Source organism: Hypanus sabinus, chromosome 6, assembly GCF_030144855.1.
Source record: "Hypanus sabinus isolate sHypSab1 chromosome 6, sHypSab1.hap1, whole genome shotgun sequence".
Taxonomy (NCBI): Eukaryota; Metazoa; Chordata; class Chondrichthyes; order Myliobatiformes; family Dasyatidae; genus Hypanus; species Hypanus sabinus.
The window spans coordinates 1,580,918-1,596,783 of record NC_082711.1 but is presented as its reverse complement, the minus strand read 5'-3'; the positions used below and the strand labels follow the sequence as shown (position 1 = coordinate 1,596,783).

At 42.7% G+C, this 15,866-nt stretch overlaps 1 protein-coding gene across 3 annotated transcripts in view; it reads right to left on the bottom strand.

The window, feature by feature from the left end:
- LOC132395234 (poly(U)-binding-splicing factor PUF60-like) overlaps positions 1-13,479 on the bottom strand; it is an 88,250-nt gene extending 74,771 nt beyond the window's left edge. For 2 of the 3 annotated variants that reach the window (XM_059971525.1, XM_059971527.1), the window contains exons 1-2: positions 13,243-13,479; positions 12,156-12,197 (exon numbers count right to left, since the gene is read on the bottom strand). In XM_059971525.1, coding sequence (XP_059827508.1) covers positions 12,156-12,197; positions 13,243-13,464 — 264 coding nt within the window. In that variant the 5' untranslated portion in view covers positions 13,465-13,479. The remainder of the gene's footprint in view (positions 1-12,155; positions 12,198-13,242) is intronic. The other variant, XM_059971526.1, reaches the window with a different exon arrangement.
- Positions 13,480-15,866: the final 2,387 nt, after the last annotated feature.

Genomic DNA, 15,866 nt, shown 5'->3' with positions numbered 1-15,866 from the left:
ATTCAAAAATTTCCTCATTTGTGTGGCAAAATAAAAACCCTAGGTTAAGTAAAAAGCAATTACAAAAATCAAAAAAAGATGGTGGTTTAGCTTTACCCAATTTTAGATTTTATTATTGGGCAAATAATATTCGTAATTTAATGTATTGGAAACTAGATTTGGATTCACCACTGTGCCCACAGTGGGTAAATTTGGAATGTAATGAGGTAAAGGGATATTCTCTATTCTCTGTTCTTGGTTCTTGTCTTCCTGCGGATTTAGTTAAATTTAATAAACAAATATCTAATCCTGTTATTAAACATACATTACGAATTTGGTTTCAATTTCGTAAGTTTTTTACTTTGAAAAACTTTGTTCTTGATAGCCCTATCTTACTTAATTTCTTTTTCAAACCCTCTTGGACAGATCAAGCTTTTAACATATGGAAAAGGAAAGGTATAAAATGTTTTCGTGATCTCTTTTTTGAAGATACTTTGATGTCATTTGATCAACTTTCCAACAAATTTGAATTACCTAAATCTAATTTTTTCAGATATTTACAAATTAGAAATTTCTTACATAAAGTTTTACCATCTTTTCCTAATTCAACTTTGGTGGACATTACAGATTTGATTTTTACCTTAAATCCTTGTCAGAAGGGATTAGTAGCTTTTATTTATAATATGATTATGAAGATACAACCAGAAATATCAGTTAGAATTAAACAAGAATGGGAAAAAGAACTTCGATATAATATATCAACAGATAAATGGGAAAAAATTTTGCAAATGGTTAATTCTTCTTCTATATGTGCTAAACATGCTTTAATACAATTTAAAATTGTACATAGAGCTCATATGTCTAAAGATAAACTTGCTCGATTCTATTCTCATATTAACCCTCAATGTGACAGATGTCATTCAGAAGTGGCCTCATTGACCCATATGTTCTGGTCATGTCCCACTTTACATAATTACTGGAAGGACATATTTACTACTATTTCCTCAATTTGGAATATAGATTTACAACCTCATTTTATTACTGCAATTTTTGGCATACCAAATGAAGATGGTAATCATTTTTCCCCTTCAATCAGACGAACGATTGCTTTTGTAACATTAATGGCCAGAAGGTCTATATTACAAAATTGGAAAGAAGTAAATCCTCCTACCACGTTTCAATGGCTTTCTCAAACTATTTCTTATCTGAGCCTGGAAAAAATTAGAAGCACTATTTTTGACTCATCAATTAAATTTGAAGAAACTTGGAGACCGTTTATTCGACATTTTCATATGAATTAATTTGGCCTTTTCCAGACCTTCTTTCTGCTTATTCATGTTCAGGTATGGAGTTCTGGAGTTTGTTGACACTATCATATACTTGTAAACTATTATTATTGCCCATGTTAGTTTAGTTTAGAGTTTTATTTTTCTTAATATATACTTTTTTTCACATATTTTCAAATTTTTTTTCTTTTTTAATGGTTATTTTTGTTTTTTTTTCATATAATCATATGGACTTGATTGATTAAGGTATTTTCTTCTGTTGATGTTTAATAGGATATTATCTTATTATTAATGTGATTTCAAGTCTATTGTATTCATAATTTACTCATTATTATGTTATGTTTTTTTTGTGTATATATGAAAATCAATAAAAAGATTGAAAAAGAAAGAAAGACTATAAGATATAGAAGCAGAATTCGGCCATTCAGTCTATCAAGTCTGCTCCACCATTTCAACACAGACGTTCCCGGACATCACTCAACCCCACAGTCCTGCCTTCTTGCCATAACCTTTGATGCCCTGACTTTAGTCCTTATTGTACACAGCCTCTGGTGCTGTTCCACTCAAGGATGTCATCCAGTTACTTGTAGGTCCTCATCATCAACAATAACAAGGAACAATGCAGGCTTAGTCTCCTTAAAGTCTGTCAGGATCTGATAGAAACAGGAACCGATCAACTTCCACCTTAAATATACTCACAGACTTTCTCTCCACTGCAGTCTGTGACACAGCGTTCCACAGATTCATACTCTCTGGCTAAAAAAAAATCCCCTTTACCTCTGCTCTAAAATGTCATCCCACAATTTTGAGGCTATGCCCTCTAGTTCTGGATAGACTCACCAGAGGAAACATCCTCTCCACATCCACCTTACTAGTCTTTTCAACATTCAGTAGGTTTCAACGAGATTCCAACACCCCCCCCCCCCCACATACTTCTAAGTTCCAGTGAGTGCAGGCCCAAAGCTGCCAAGTGCTCCTCTTATGTTAACCCTCCATTCCCATGAACCTCCTCTGGAGTCTTTCCAGTAACACATTCTTTCTGCGATATGGGGCCCAATACTCCCAAGTGCAGCCTGACTATTGTCTTATAAAGGCTCAGTATTATGTCTTTGCTTTTATATTCTATTCCCCTTGAAATAAATGCCAAATTGCATTTGTCTTCTTTACCACAGATGCAACATGGAAATTAACCTTCTGGAGAGCTTGCACAAGGACTCCCTGCCGTTTGAACCTTCTCCCCATTTAGATAATAGTCAGCAATATTGTTCCTCTTACCAAATACATTATCGTAGATTTCCCAACATTGTATTCCATCTACCACTTTTTGCCCATTCATTCAATTCGTCCAAGTCCTGCCGCAAAAACATTGCTTCCTCAGCACTACTTGGACCTCAACCTAAGTATCGTTAGTAAACTTTGCCAAACGGCCAGAAATTCCATTATCCAAACCACTGACAAACAACGTGAAAAGTAGTGGTCCTAATAGTGACTATTAAGGAACACCATTAGTCATTGCAGTCAACCAGAAAAGGCCCCACTTATACCCACTCACTGCTTCCTGACTGTCAGCCAGCCATTCATCTATCTATACCAGAATCCTTCCTATAATGCCATAAGATTTTATCTTGTTAAGCAGCATCATGTGAGGCACCTTTATCAAAAGCCTTCCGAAAATCTCAGTAAATGACATCCACTGCCTCTTCCTTTGTCCATCCTCCTTGTTACTTCCTCGAAGAACTAACAGATTTGTCAGGCAAGATTTTCATTTACAGAAGCCATACTGACTTTCATCATTAATCTCCACGTATACAGAAATCATATGCTTAATAATAGACCTCAAACATTTTCCCAACCTCTGAGGGTAGGCTAATTTATTTTCCTTGGCCTTCCTCCCTTCTCAAAGAGTGGAGTGCCATCTGTAATTTTCCAGTCCTCCAGGACCATACCAAAAATCAAGTGTTTCTTGAAAGATCCAATGCACAAGTTATCTCTTCAGCAACCTCTCTCAGAACTCTGGTATACAGTCCATCTGGGCCAAGTGACTTATCCACCTTAAGAAATTTGAGTTCGCACAGTCCTTTTCCTTTTGTAGTAACAATGCCACTTACAGACCTCTTGACAACCTGCTAGTGTATTCACAGTAAAGGTTGATGCAAAGTACCCATTAGGATCATCTGCCATTTATTTTGTCCCCCATTACTACCTCACCCGCATCATTTTGGAGGTAGTCACACCAAAAAACCAAGAAGTAGGCAGATGGGTGACGGTCCAGAGAGGCAGGGGGAGCAGGCAGAGAGAGCAGAGCACCCCTGCGGCCATTCCCATTAACAATAAGTATACCGTACTGGATACTGTTGATGGGGATGACCTACCAGGAATGAGTTGTAGTGGTCCTGTCTCTGGCACAGAGGTTGAACCCTCAACTAGAAAGGGGAGGAGGGAAGAGAAGAGAGCGATACTTTTAGGGGATTCTATAGTTAGGGGGGGGCAGATAGGAGATTTTGTGGGGCAGATCGGGAGTCTCGGATGGTATGTTGCCTCCCTGGTGCCAGGGTCCAGGACATCTCAGATCGGGTGCAGGCTATTCTTGAGAACGAGGGCATGAACCCAGATGCAGTGGTCCATGTAGGGACCAACGATGTAGGTAAGATGAGTGAGGGGGTCCTGCTCAGAGAGTTCAGGGAGTTAGGAGTGAAGCTGAAAGGCAGGACCTCCAGGGTGACAATCTCGGGATTGCTACCTGTGCCACGTGCGAGTGAGGCGAAGAATAGAATGATTATGCACATTAATACGAGGCTGAGAGCATGGTGCAGGAAGGAAGGGTTCAGGTTTTTGGATAATTGGTCTTTGTTCCAGGGACATTGGGATCTGTTTTGAAGGGACGGTCTACATCTGAACCGGAGGAGTACTAACATTCTTGCAGGAGTGTTTGCCAGTGCTGCTCGGGGGGGGTTTAAACTAGATGTGCAGGGGGCAGGGATCCAGATCCAGAGGGTTGGTCAGAAGGAGCATGGGGTTAAATGTGTAAAAGGTTTGGGTGATCTTGAGAAGGTCATCAAAATTCAGGGTGCAATTAGCCCGATGGAAGTTCAAGGAGCTGGGTTAGGTACAGTAGACAGTGTTTTAAGCAAAGAGGAGGAATGGGCTAAGAATTCTATACTTGAATGCGCATAGTGTCAGAAATAAGACAGATGAGCTTGAAGCTCAGATGAAAATGGGGAACTACAATATTGTTGGGATAACAGAGACATGGCTGCAAGGGGATCAGGCCTGGCAATTGAGTGTACCAGGGTATACGTGCTATCATAGAGACAGAAATATGGGAAGAAGGAGTGGGGTGGCCCTGTTGGTGAGGAATGAGATTCAGCCCTTAGCAAGAGGTGACTTGGGAACAGGAGAAGTAGAGTCTGTGTGGATTGAGCTGAGGAACAGTAAGGATAAAAAGACCCTAATGGGTGTTGTGTACAGGCCCCCAAACAGTAGCGTGGATATTGGGTACAAGTTGATTAGGGAGTTAACATTGGCATGTGCTAAAGGTAATGCAGTCGTCATGGGAGATTTCAACATGCAGGTGAACTGGGAGAATCAGGTAGGTGCTGGACCCCAGGATAGGGAGTTTGTGGAGTGTCTAAGGGATGTATTTTTGGAACAGCTTGTGCTTGAGCCAACCAGGAACGAGGCTATTTTGGACTTGGTGATGTGTAATGAACAGGAATTGATAAGTGATCTTGAAGTAAAGGAGCCATTAGGAAGTAGTGATCATAACATGATAAGTTTTTATCTACAATTTGAGAGGGATAAGGGCAGATCAGAGGTGTCAGTGTTGCAATTAAATAAAGGAGACTACGGAGCCATGAGGGAAGAGCTGGCCAAAGTTAAATGGGCGGATGCCCTGGCAGGAAAGACAGTGGATCAGCAGTGGCAGATATTCTTGGGCATAATACAAAAGATGCAAAAGCAGTTCATTCCAATGAGAAGGAAGGATTCAAAGAGGGGGAAGGGGCCACAGTGGTTGACAAAGGAAGTCAGAGATTGTATAGCATTAAAGAAAAAGAAGTATGACAGGGCTAAGATGAGTGGGAATACAGATGATTGGGAAAGTTTTAAGGAACAGCAGATCTTAACTAAAAAAGCAATACGGAGAGAAAAAATCAGGTATGAGCTCAGTCTAGCCAGGAATATAAAAGGGGATAGCAAAAGCTTTTTTAGCTATGTGAAGAGAAAGAAGATAGTTAAGAACAATGTTGGCCCCTTGAAGAATGAATTGGGAGAAATTGTTATGGGAAACAGGGAAATGGCAACAGAATTTAATGCGTACTTTAGATCTGTCTTCACCAGGAAGGACACAAGCAATCTCCCAGATGTATGGATGGGCCAGGGTCATAAGGTATCAGAGGAATTGAGACAGATTGACATTAGGAAAGAAACTGTGATGAGTAGACTGGTAGGACTGAAGGCTAATAAATCCCCGGGTCCAGATGGTCTGCATCCAAGGGTTCTAAAAGAGGTGGCTCAGGAAATTGCGGATGCATTGGTAATCATTTTCCAATGTTCCTTAGATTCAGGATCAGTTCCTGAAGATTGGAGAGTGGCTAATGTTATCCCACTTTTCAAGAAGGGAGGGAAGGAGAAAACGGAGAACTATCGCCCTATTAGCCTAACGTCAGTCGTGGGGAAGATGCTTGAGTCCATTATTAAGGACGAAATAGTGGCATATCTTGATGGCAGTAATAGGATTAGGCCGAGCCAGCATGGATTTACCAAGGGCAAATCATGCTTGACTAATCTGTTGGAGTTTTTTGAGGGTGTAACAAGGATGTTAGACGAGGGTAAGCCAGTGGATGTAGTGTACCTAGATTTTCAGAAGGCATTCGATAAGGTGCCACATAGGAGATTGGTGAGTAAAATCAGAGCTCATGGCATTGGGGGCAGGGTTTCAACATGGATAGAAAACTGGTTGGCAGATAGAAAGCAAAGGGTAGCAGTGAATGGGTGTTTCTTGGACTGGCTGGAGGTGACTAGTGGGGTACCACAGGGCTCTGTATTGGGACCACAGCTCTTTACGATTTATGTCAACGATTTAGATGAGGGCATTGAAAACTATATCAGCAAGTTTGCTGACGATACTAAACTGGGTGGCAGTGTGACATGCGAAGAGGACGTTAGGAGAATACAGGGAGACTTGGATAGGCTGGGTGAGTGGGCAGATACTTGGCAGATGTCATTCAGTGAATAAATGTGAAGTTATCCACTTTGGAAGCAGGAACAAGAGGGCAGAGTATTGTCTGAACGGTGTAGAGTTAGGTAAGGGAGAAATGCAAAGAGACCTAGGAGTCCTAGTTCACCAGTCAATGAAGGTGAATGAGCAAGTGCAACAGGCAGTGAAGAGGGCAAATGGAATGTTGGCCTTTATTACAAGGGGAATTGAGTACAAGGGGAATTGTCCTTTTGCATTTGTACAGGGCCCTGGTGAGACCACACCTGGAATATTGTGTACAGTTTTGGTCTCCAGGTTTAAGGAAGGACATTCTGGCAATTGAGGAGGTGCAGTGTAGATTCACTAGGTTGACTCCTGGGATGGCAGGGCTGTCTTACGCAGAGAGATTGGAGAGATTGGGCTTGTACACACTGGAATTGAGGAGATTGAGAGGGGATCTGATTGAAACGTTTAAGATAATTAAAGGATTTGATAGGATTGAGGCAGGAAATATGTTCCAGATGTTGGGAGAGTCCAGTACCAGAGGGCATGGATTGAGAATAAGAGGTCAGTTATTTAAAACAGAGTTGAGGAAGAGCTTCTTCTCCCAGAGAGTTGTGGAGGTGTGGAATGCACTGCCTCAGAAGACGGTGGAGGCCAATTCTCTGGATGCTTTCAAGGAGCTAGATCAGGGGTCGGCAACGTTTACCACTGAAAGAGCCAATATGGACCCATTTCCCACAGAAAAGAAAACACTGGGAGCCACAAAATGAAATAACACTGCATACAACGGGTTTTTTTTGCCTTTATGCTATGTATAAACAAACTATGTGTTGCATTTATGAAATTGATGAACTCCTGCAGAGAAAACAAAATTACATTTCTGCATGCAACAAAAACATTTTGAACTCCGAAAAAAAGACGTTGGGTTGAAGGTTACTCCATAGTTAGCCTACCTTGGATCGAAGAATTAAAAGAAAGCGCGCACTGGCGGGTGTCAGGCATTGGCAGTTGTGATGTATATTAATAGCGATAAAAAAACACGTTGTAACGGTGTGCTACACGCAGCGCTAAAATAAAGACTGCAGTCAAAGGTAACTTTATTCGAACTAAACAGCCTTGCTTTAAAGCCTCCCTCAACCCGTCCCCGTGGGCGCGGATGCTCCAAAAGACACGTACTCACAAACCCCCGTAGGCTATCTCCCTTAGCCGGAACGGTGGCTAATTGTGAGCCGGTTCGGATGTGCCAGGAAATGGTGTCTCCACAAAGTTTTCAGATTGTACAAGATCACCATAATCTTCAAATTTCGAATTACATTTCAAAAGCTAACAAACCACGGGGAGCCGCATCACAGAGATGAAAGAGCCGCATGTGGCTCCGGAGCCGCAGGTTGCCGACCTCTGAGCTAGATAGATATCTGATGGATTGGGGAATCAAGGGATTATGGGGTCAAGGCAGGGACTGAGTATTGATAGTGAATGATCAGCCATGATCTCAGAATGGCGGTGCAGACTCGAGGGGCCAAATGGTCTACTTCTGCACCTATTGTCTATTTTTCAGTGGTCCAATATCAACTCTTTATATAACTGAAAAAAAACTTTTGGTAACAACACACACAAAATGCTGGTGGAACACAGCAGGCCAGGCAGCATCTATAAGGAGAAGCACTGTTGACGTTTCAGAACTCGGCCCGAAACATCGACAGTGCTTCTCCTTATAGATGCTGCCTGGCCTACTGTGTTACACCAGCATTTTGTGTGTGTTGTTTGAATTTCCAGCATCTGCAGATTTCCTCATGTTTGCTCGTAAAACTTTTAGTATCCTGCTTTATATTGTCTAGTTAGCCCTCATATTTCATGTTTTCTCTTGTGATAGCTTTTCTTGTTGCCTTGTTGGATTTTAAAGCTTCCCAATCATCTTACCACTCACTTTTGACACCTTGTAAACCCTTTCCTTGGCGTTTATACAGTCCTTAACTTCCCTTATCAGTAACAATTGCCTACCCCTGCCATGTTGAGAACTACTTCTTCTGAGACATTATCTATCCTGCACCTTGTGAACTATTCCCAGAAACTTCAGCCACCTCTGCACTGTCGTCATTCCCATCAGTGTCCTCCAACCCACCTGGGAAGCTCCCTTCTTGTGCCTGTGTAATTCCCTTTATTCCACTGTGACACTGATACGTGTGACTAACATGCTGCTGTATGAATTCAATCATCTTATGATCACTGCCTCATAAGGCTCCTTTACATTAAGCTCCCTAATAAGATCTGGGTTATTTCACAACACCCAATTCAAGATAGCCTTCCCCCACGTAGGCTCAAGCATAAGCTGCTCTTAAAAGCCATCTTGTAGGCATTCAACAAATTCCCTCTCTTGCGATCTGACACCAACCTAATTTTCCCAATCCCCTTGCATATTGAAGTCCCCCCATTATAACTGCGTCATTACCTTTAATACATGCCTTTTCCAGCTCCCTTTGCAATCTCAACCCCACATCCTGGCTACTATTTGGAGACCTATATATGATTCCCATAATAGTTTCTCCCCCTTGCAGTTTAACACAAAGATTCAACATTCTCTGACCTCTTTCTAAAGATGTAATTCCATTTCTTACCAACACAGCCACACCACTGCCTTCACCTTCCTGACTGTCCTTCCGATACAAAGTAGATCCTTTGATGTTAAGCTCCAACTATGGCCTTCTTTCAGTCACAGCTCTGAAGCCTACATCATATTGACCAATGTTTAACTGCGCCACTAGTTTGACCCCCTTACTGCAAATGCTACATGCATTTAAATACAGTACCTTCAGTCCTGCATTCTTTGCCCTTTTGAATTTTGCCTCTGTGGTACAATTTAACTCTTTGCTCTGTCTGCATTTGTACCCATATCGTTGGTACCAATATGTATCACGACATCTGGCTCCCTTTTCAGGAAACATCGCAGAGCTTGGCGCCCAGGAGGCAAACTACCATCTGTGTCTCTTTTTCGATCTACAGAATCGCCTATTTGCACCCCCCCCAACTATAGAGTCTCCTTGTACTGCTGCCATCCTCTTCAGTTCCATACCTTTCTGAGCCACAGGGCCAGACTCAGTGCCAGAAGCATGGTCACTGTTGCTTCCCCCAGATAAATCATTTTCCACCCTCCCCTCCCAAAATGGTGTACTTATTGTTAAGGGGGAGCCCCAGGGGTGCTTTCCACTATCTAACGTTCTCCCTTCCCTTTCCTGACAATCACCCATTTATCTGATTCCTGTAACCTTGGGGTGACTACCTCACTGTAGCTCCTGTCTATCACCTCTTCACTTTCTCTAACAAGCCAAAGATAGAGCCACAGGTCCAGTTCTATAACAGTCTCTAAGGAGCTGCATCTCAATGCACCTGTGTAAGAGCAGAGAGGCTGGTAGTCTGGAAATCCCACATCTCACGCACAGAACAGAACACTGGCCATGTAGACATACCCCCTATACTCTCATGTTAAATTAGAAAGTAATAAGAAATAAGGAATTAACTTACCCACTTACCTTACCTCAGCTGAAGCCCTTGTACTACGACTGTGACACTACAATTTCCTTTGGGATCAATGAAGTATCTATTTATCTAGATAGCTTCTAAGATATCAACTCAAGAGTCAGGCTTCCTTTAAAAGCCTTTGCCCTGGTCATCCTTTCTTCGATTCCAGTTCTGGCCCCAACGTTGTAACAGCATCTTAGACAATACCAACTGCAATTGGCTTACAAAATCTGTAGATAAAAGGCAAGCCCTAAAAAAAAATTATGCGATTCAAGACCACAATTGCTGCCTACATCTCAGAGATTCATTTGAGGCCAGAGATGGGCAAGGGCAGGAGGAAGGATCTGATCAATATAACGACAGCACTCTGCGCACAAATTAGCAAGTACTACATGATACACTGTCTTAAGCAAAGATTTCGAATGCTTCCCAGAAATAACTTGTTCTATGAGCAGTATTTTTCTAGGATCAAATTCTGTGCAAATATACACTTTTGGTCACTTCTCATGAGGTTCATACTTAGACATAGGGGTCATCTTGAGGAAGGTTGAATTAGATTGGATGCACATCAGAATAGGGCATCATATTAAAATCACAAGCTGTGACAAGGTCGATGCTGAGAAGTCATTGTTCTGCCAAGAAAAAAGTCTATAAGCAAAGGCACAGGAAAAAATCTCATGAGCCAGAGTGAATTTGAATCTTTGTAACTACAGAACCGCTCACATGATGCCAAGAAATTTATTGTACCAGTATCAAAGCAGACAAGCCACCCATCAGACCAAAGCGCCAAAGTTGAAGAAGTCACTCCCGGTGCAGGCAAGCTTGTAAAGCTCTCAATTTGCGTTTTTTCTTAAACTCTCATTGGAACTGAGTTTCAAACAGAAGGGGAAATTGAGAGAGATAATAGATTGATACCCTCGATCTTTATACACCTGCTATGGAGAAAATAAACTATCTATCCCCATTATAATTCTGCATAACTCAACTCTAAACCTCCCCAACTCCAAGAAAAAGAAACCCAGTCTCGCCAGCCAGCCCCTCCTCATAAGTGAAATGCTCCATTTTAAGAAACATTCTGGTGAATCTCTTGAGAGTCCTCAACATTGCCTCCAGATTCCATGAAGTCTCCACGGCATTAAAATAGATATAGGCAAAGAAAATTCTTCATAACCACCAGCTCTTCCTCAGTTAAACAGAACATTACAGAATAGTACAGACCCTTCAGCCCACAATGTTGTGCCAACTTTATAACCTATTATAAAAATATATCTAATAGGCACATAGGCCCTCCTCATAGGCACATGGATGATAGAAAACTGGAGAGCAATCTAATAAGAGTTTCTAACACACCCCTAATGTATCGCTCCTTCTACCACCACCAGCAGCACAATCTGCAGACTAACCACTCTAAAAACTTACCTCTGCTAACCCCCTATACTTTTCTCTAATCACCTTAAACTTATGTCCATTTTCACTCTGGGAAAACGTCTCTGGCTATCCACTCATGCCTCATCACCTTGTGCACCTCTATCAAGCCACCTCGCATCCTCCTCACTCCAAAGAGAAAAGCCCTAACTCACTCAGTCATAAGACATGCTCTCTAATCCATGCCTAGTAAATATCCTTTGCACACTAAAGCTTCCACATCCTTCCTATACAGTAATGAGGTAACCAGAATTGAACACAGTATCCCAAGTCTAATCTGGGTTTTAATGCACTGTAACATCACCTCATGGTTCCTGAACTCCATCTACCAACGAATGAAGGACAATACACCATACACTTTATCAACCTGTATGGCAAATTTGAAGAAAGATGTTAAACGATACCACACTATCATTTCAGATTTTAATCCTGGAACTGCCTGCCAAACAACTGTGTCAAGGTAACTTCAACAAAAGGACCACAGCTGTTCAAGGCTCACCACCAACTTGGTATTTAAAGATGAGTAAGAAATACTGGCTTTCCCAGCAATATCCACACTCCAGGTATTAACTTGCAGCAGTAGCAGAGTATACCAGCTTCCTCCATCAGCAATACAGCCTATAAAAAGTAGACCAGTGCCCTCAATCCTCAGGATGCCTGGATCTCTTAATTAAGGGCACACCATACACAAATTCCCTACTGGCAAAATGAACAGAGCATGCAGCAATGAAGCATCTTCAAAAACCTACCAGCATCATCTGTAACGTTTGGCTTCCCAAGGGTTCCAGCATCTATTGGATTGAACAAAGAGCACCATGACTGTAAAGGGCAATAAATAGCCTCACCTACCTGCATAACACATACTGTACAAGCCATCGAGGCAAGACCAAAAACAACTTCTTTCAATCAATCAAGTTCCAATCAATGCCCTTACTTAAGATGCTACAAATTTAACAGCTTCACCATCATTTATATAGTGAATTCAAGTGACCAATAGACCCAAAACTGAATTGCAATGTTACACAAACAGGTTTAGAGCAAATCCATTTGTACAGCAAAGGCCAGGATCTTTCCCAAGATCAATTGTCAGCGCACTGTACACCACTCATAAACATCAACTAGACCAGCTTCTCCCTGCTGCTCTCCAGATCTCCTAATCCCATCCATCCACTTCACCCTCCCCAATCTTTCATCTCTATTCTAAGTCAACCCTTAGAACACATAAAGGTTCAGTTCATGACTTTGTGCAAACTTTTAACTTACTCTAACATCAATCTAACCCTCCTTCCCGGGTCACTCTTTATTTTTCTATCATCCATGAGCCTATCTAAGAACCTCTTAAATGGCCCGAATAACTCCTCATCTTCTGCCCCCTGTCCTCCTTCCCCCACCCGCCGAATCACCTCCTCTCCTTCACCCCTCGATCCCCTCCCCGCCAACTCCTCCTCTCCCTCCCTCACCTCGAACGCCCTCCCCTCCTCGAACCCCCTCTGTTCCCTCCCTCCCCACCCTCGATCCCGCTCCCCTCCCTCCCCCAACCCACGCCGTCTCCCTCCACCCTCTATTGTCTACCCCGCTCCTATCGCCCCCTCTATTCTCTACCTCCTACCCACTTCCCAGGTCCCAATGCCCTATTCCGCCCGCCGACTACCCTCCCCTCCCCCCCCCCGCCGATTTCAGGCGGAGACAGAGGCGCTGACCTCGTGGTTGCATACACGCTATACGAAGGTCTTGGGTTTGACACCGCATCTTTCCGCTCCCCCTACCACCCTGTTCAGGACAGGCCCAGCACTTCGATCCGCCCAGAGGCCGACGACCCACCACTGCCGCCGTTACCTGAGGAAAGCTGACCAGCGACGCCATCCACCCGCCGAGCCCACTCTCGCGAGACTCATACACACCGCTCCCGCGAGATAGCGACAGTACACCGGCATAGCCGAGCAGAGGATCTCGCGAGAGGTGTGTGCTGCGCCGCTCACTCACGTGGGACGAAGCCCCGCTTACCGCCATCTTGTGGGTATCCAGGCAGGTTAGTCTTCTCTTCGGGGAGCCGGTCATCGTGTCTTCCCAAAATATAACTAAACCAGCCCCTCATCATACATTCTGAAAAAGATTCTGTCGTTTGTCATAAATTCGGGGGAATCTACTGAGTACTTTTATTTTCTAACGACCACGTTTTCACTTGTTTGTCAACGGATTGCAACGTTTTAAACTATTGATGACAGGCTAATAGCCTATGGTCTCCTTTTTCTTCCCGCACACTCCCATCCCCACCTTCAAGAAGTTTGCCCTGACTGAATGGTCGAACAGACACAGTGGGCCAATTGGTCGAGTTATGTGCTTAAATCTTTTGATCACAGAGTGTGGGGTTGTAACGCTTCCTTACATCTGTGAGAATCGGTTGCTCTTCCTGATACAGCAGTTGAGCAGTTCTCTTTATATTTTCATTATTCATATTCAGATTTAACATGGATATTGAATCATGCAGTGAAATGTGCCAGATACATCTATGAACAGCTTCAGGAGCCAGCATTGTATAACAATGCTTCACAGAACATAAGCAACTAACAACAGCAGCAAATCAAGCCTTTTCCTGCATCCCCTGATGCCCTGACTAACTCCTGACTTCATGATGAAGGCTCTCAGCTCAAAACATAAAACTCTGCATTCCTCTCCATAGATGCTTGCCTGAACTGCTGAATTCATATGACATATAACCATATAACAATCACAGCACGGAAACAGGCCATCTCGGCCCTCCTAGTCCCTGCCGAACTCTTAATCTCACCTAGTCCCACCTACCCGCACTCAGCCCATAACCCTCCACTCCTTTCCTGTCCATATACCTATCCAATTTTACCTTAAATGACACAACTGAACTGGCCTCTACAGGAAGCTCATTCCACACAGCTATCACTCTCTGAGTAAAGAAATACCCCTTCGTGTTTCCCTTAAACTTCTGCCCCCTAACTCTCAAATCATGTCCTCTCGTTTGAATCTCCCCTACTCTCAATGAAAACAGCCTATTCACGTCAACTCTATCCCTCTCAACATTTTAAATACCTCGATCAAATCCCCCCTCAACCTTCTACAATTCTCCAATGAATAGAGACCTAACTTGTTCAACCTTTCTCTGTAACTTAAGTGCTGAAACCCAGGTAACATCCTAGTAAATCGTCTCTGCACTCTCTCTAATTTATTGATATCTTTCCTATAATTCAGTGACCAGAACTGCACACAATATTCTAAATCTGGCCTTACCAATGCCTTGTACAATTTTAACATTACATTCCAACTTCTTTACTCAATGCTTTGATTTATAAAGGCCAGCGTCTCAAAATCCTTCTTCACCACCCTATCTACATGAGACTCCACCTTCAGGGAACTATGCACTGTTATTCCTAGATCACTCTGTTCCTCGGCATTCCTCAATGCCCTACCATTTACCCTGTATGTTCTATTTGGATTATTCCTGCCAAAATGTAGAACCTCACACTTCTCAGCATAAAACTCCATCTGCCAACGTTCAGCCCATTCTTCTAACCGGCAGAAATCTCCCTGCAAGCTTTGAAAACCCACCTCATTATCCACAACACCTCCTACCTTAGTATCATCGGCATACTTACTAATCCAATTTACCACCCCATCATCCAGATCATTTACGTATATTACAAACAACATTGGGCCCAAAACAGATCCCTGAGGCACCCCGCTAGTCACTGGCCTCCATCCCGATAAACAATTATCCACCACTACTCTCTGGCATCTCCCATCTAGTCACTGTTGAATCCATTTTATTACTCCAGCATTAATACCTAATGACTGAACCTTCTTAACTAACCTTCCTTGTGGAACTTTATCAAAGGCTTTGCTGAAGTCCATATAGACTACATCCACTGCCTTACCCTCGTCAACATTCCTCGTAACTTCTTCAAAAAATTCAATAAGGTATGACAAACATGACCTTCCACGCACAAATCCATGCTGGCTACTCCTAATCAGATCCTGTCTATCCAGATAATTATTAATACTATCTCTAAGAATACTTTCCATTAATTTACCCACCACTGATGTCAAACTGACAGGTCTATAATTGCTAGGCTTACTACTAGAACCCTTCTTAAACAATTGAACCACATGAGCAATATGCCAATCCTCCGGCACAATCCCCGTTTCTAATGACATATTAAAGATCTCCGTCAGAGCTCCTGCTATTTCTACACAAACTTCCCTCAAGGTCCTGGGGAATATCCTGTCAGGACCCAGAGATTTATCCACTTTTAAATTTCTTAAAAGCGCCAGTACTTCCACCTCTTTAATTGTCATAGGTTCCATAACTTCCTTACTTGTTTCCCACACCTTACACAATTCCAATATCCTTCTCCTTACTGAATACCGAAGAGAAGAAATCGTTCAAAATCTCTCCCATCTCCCTCGGCACCACACATAGCTGACCACTC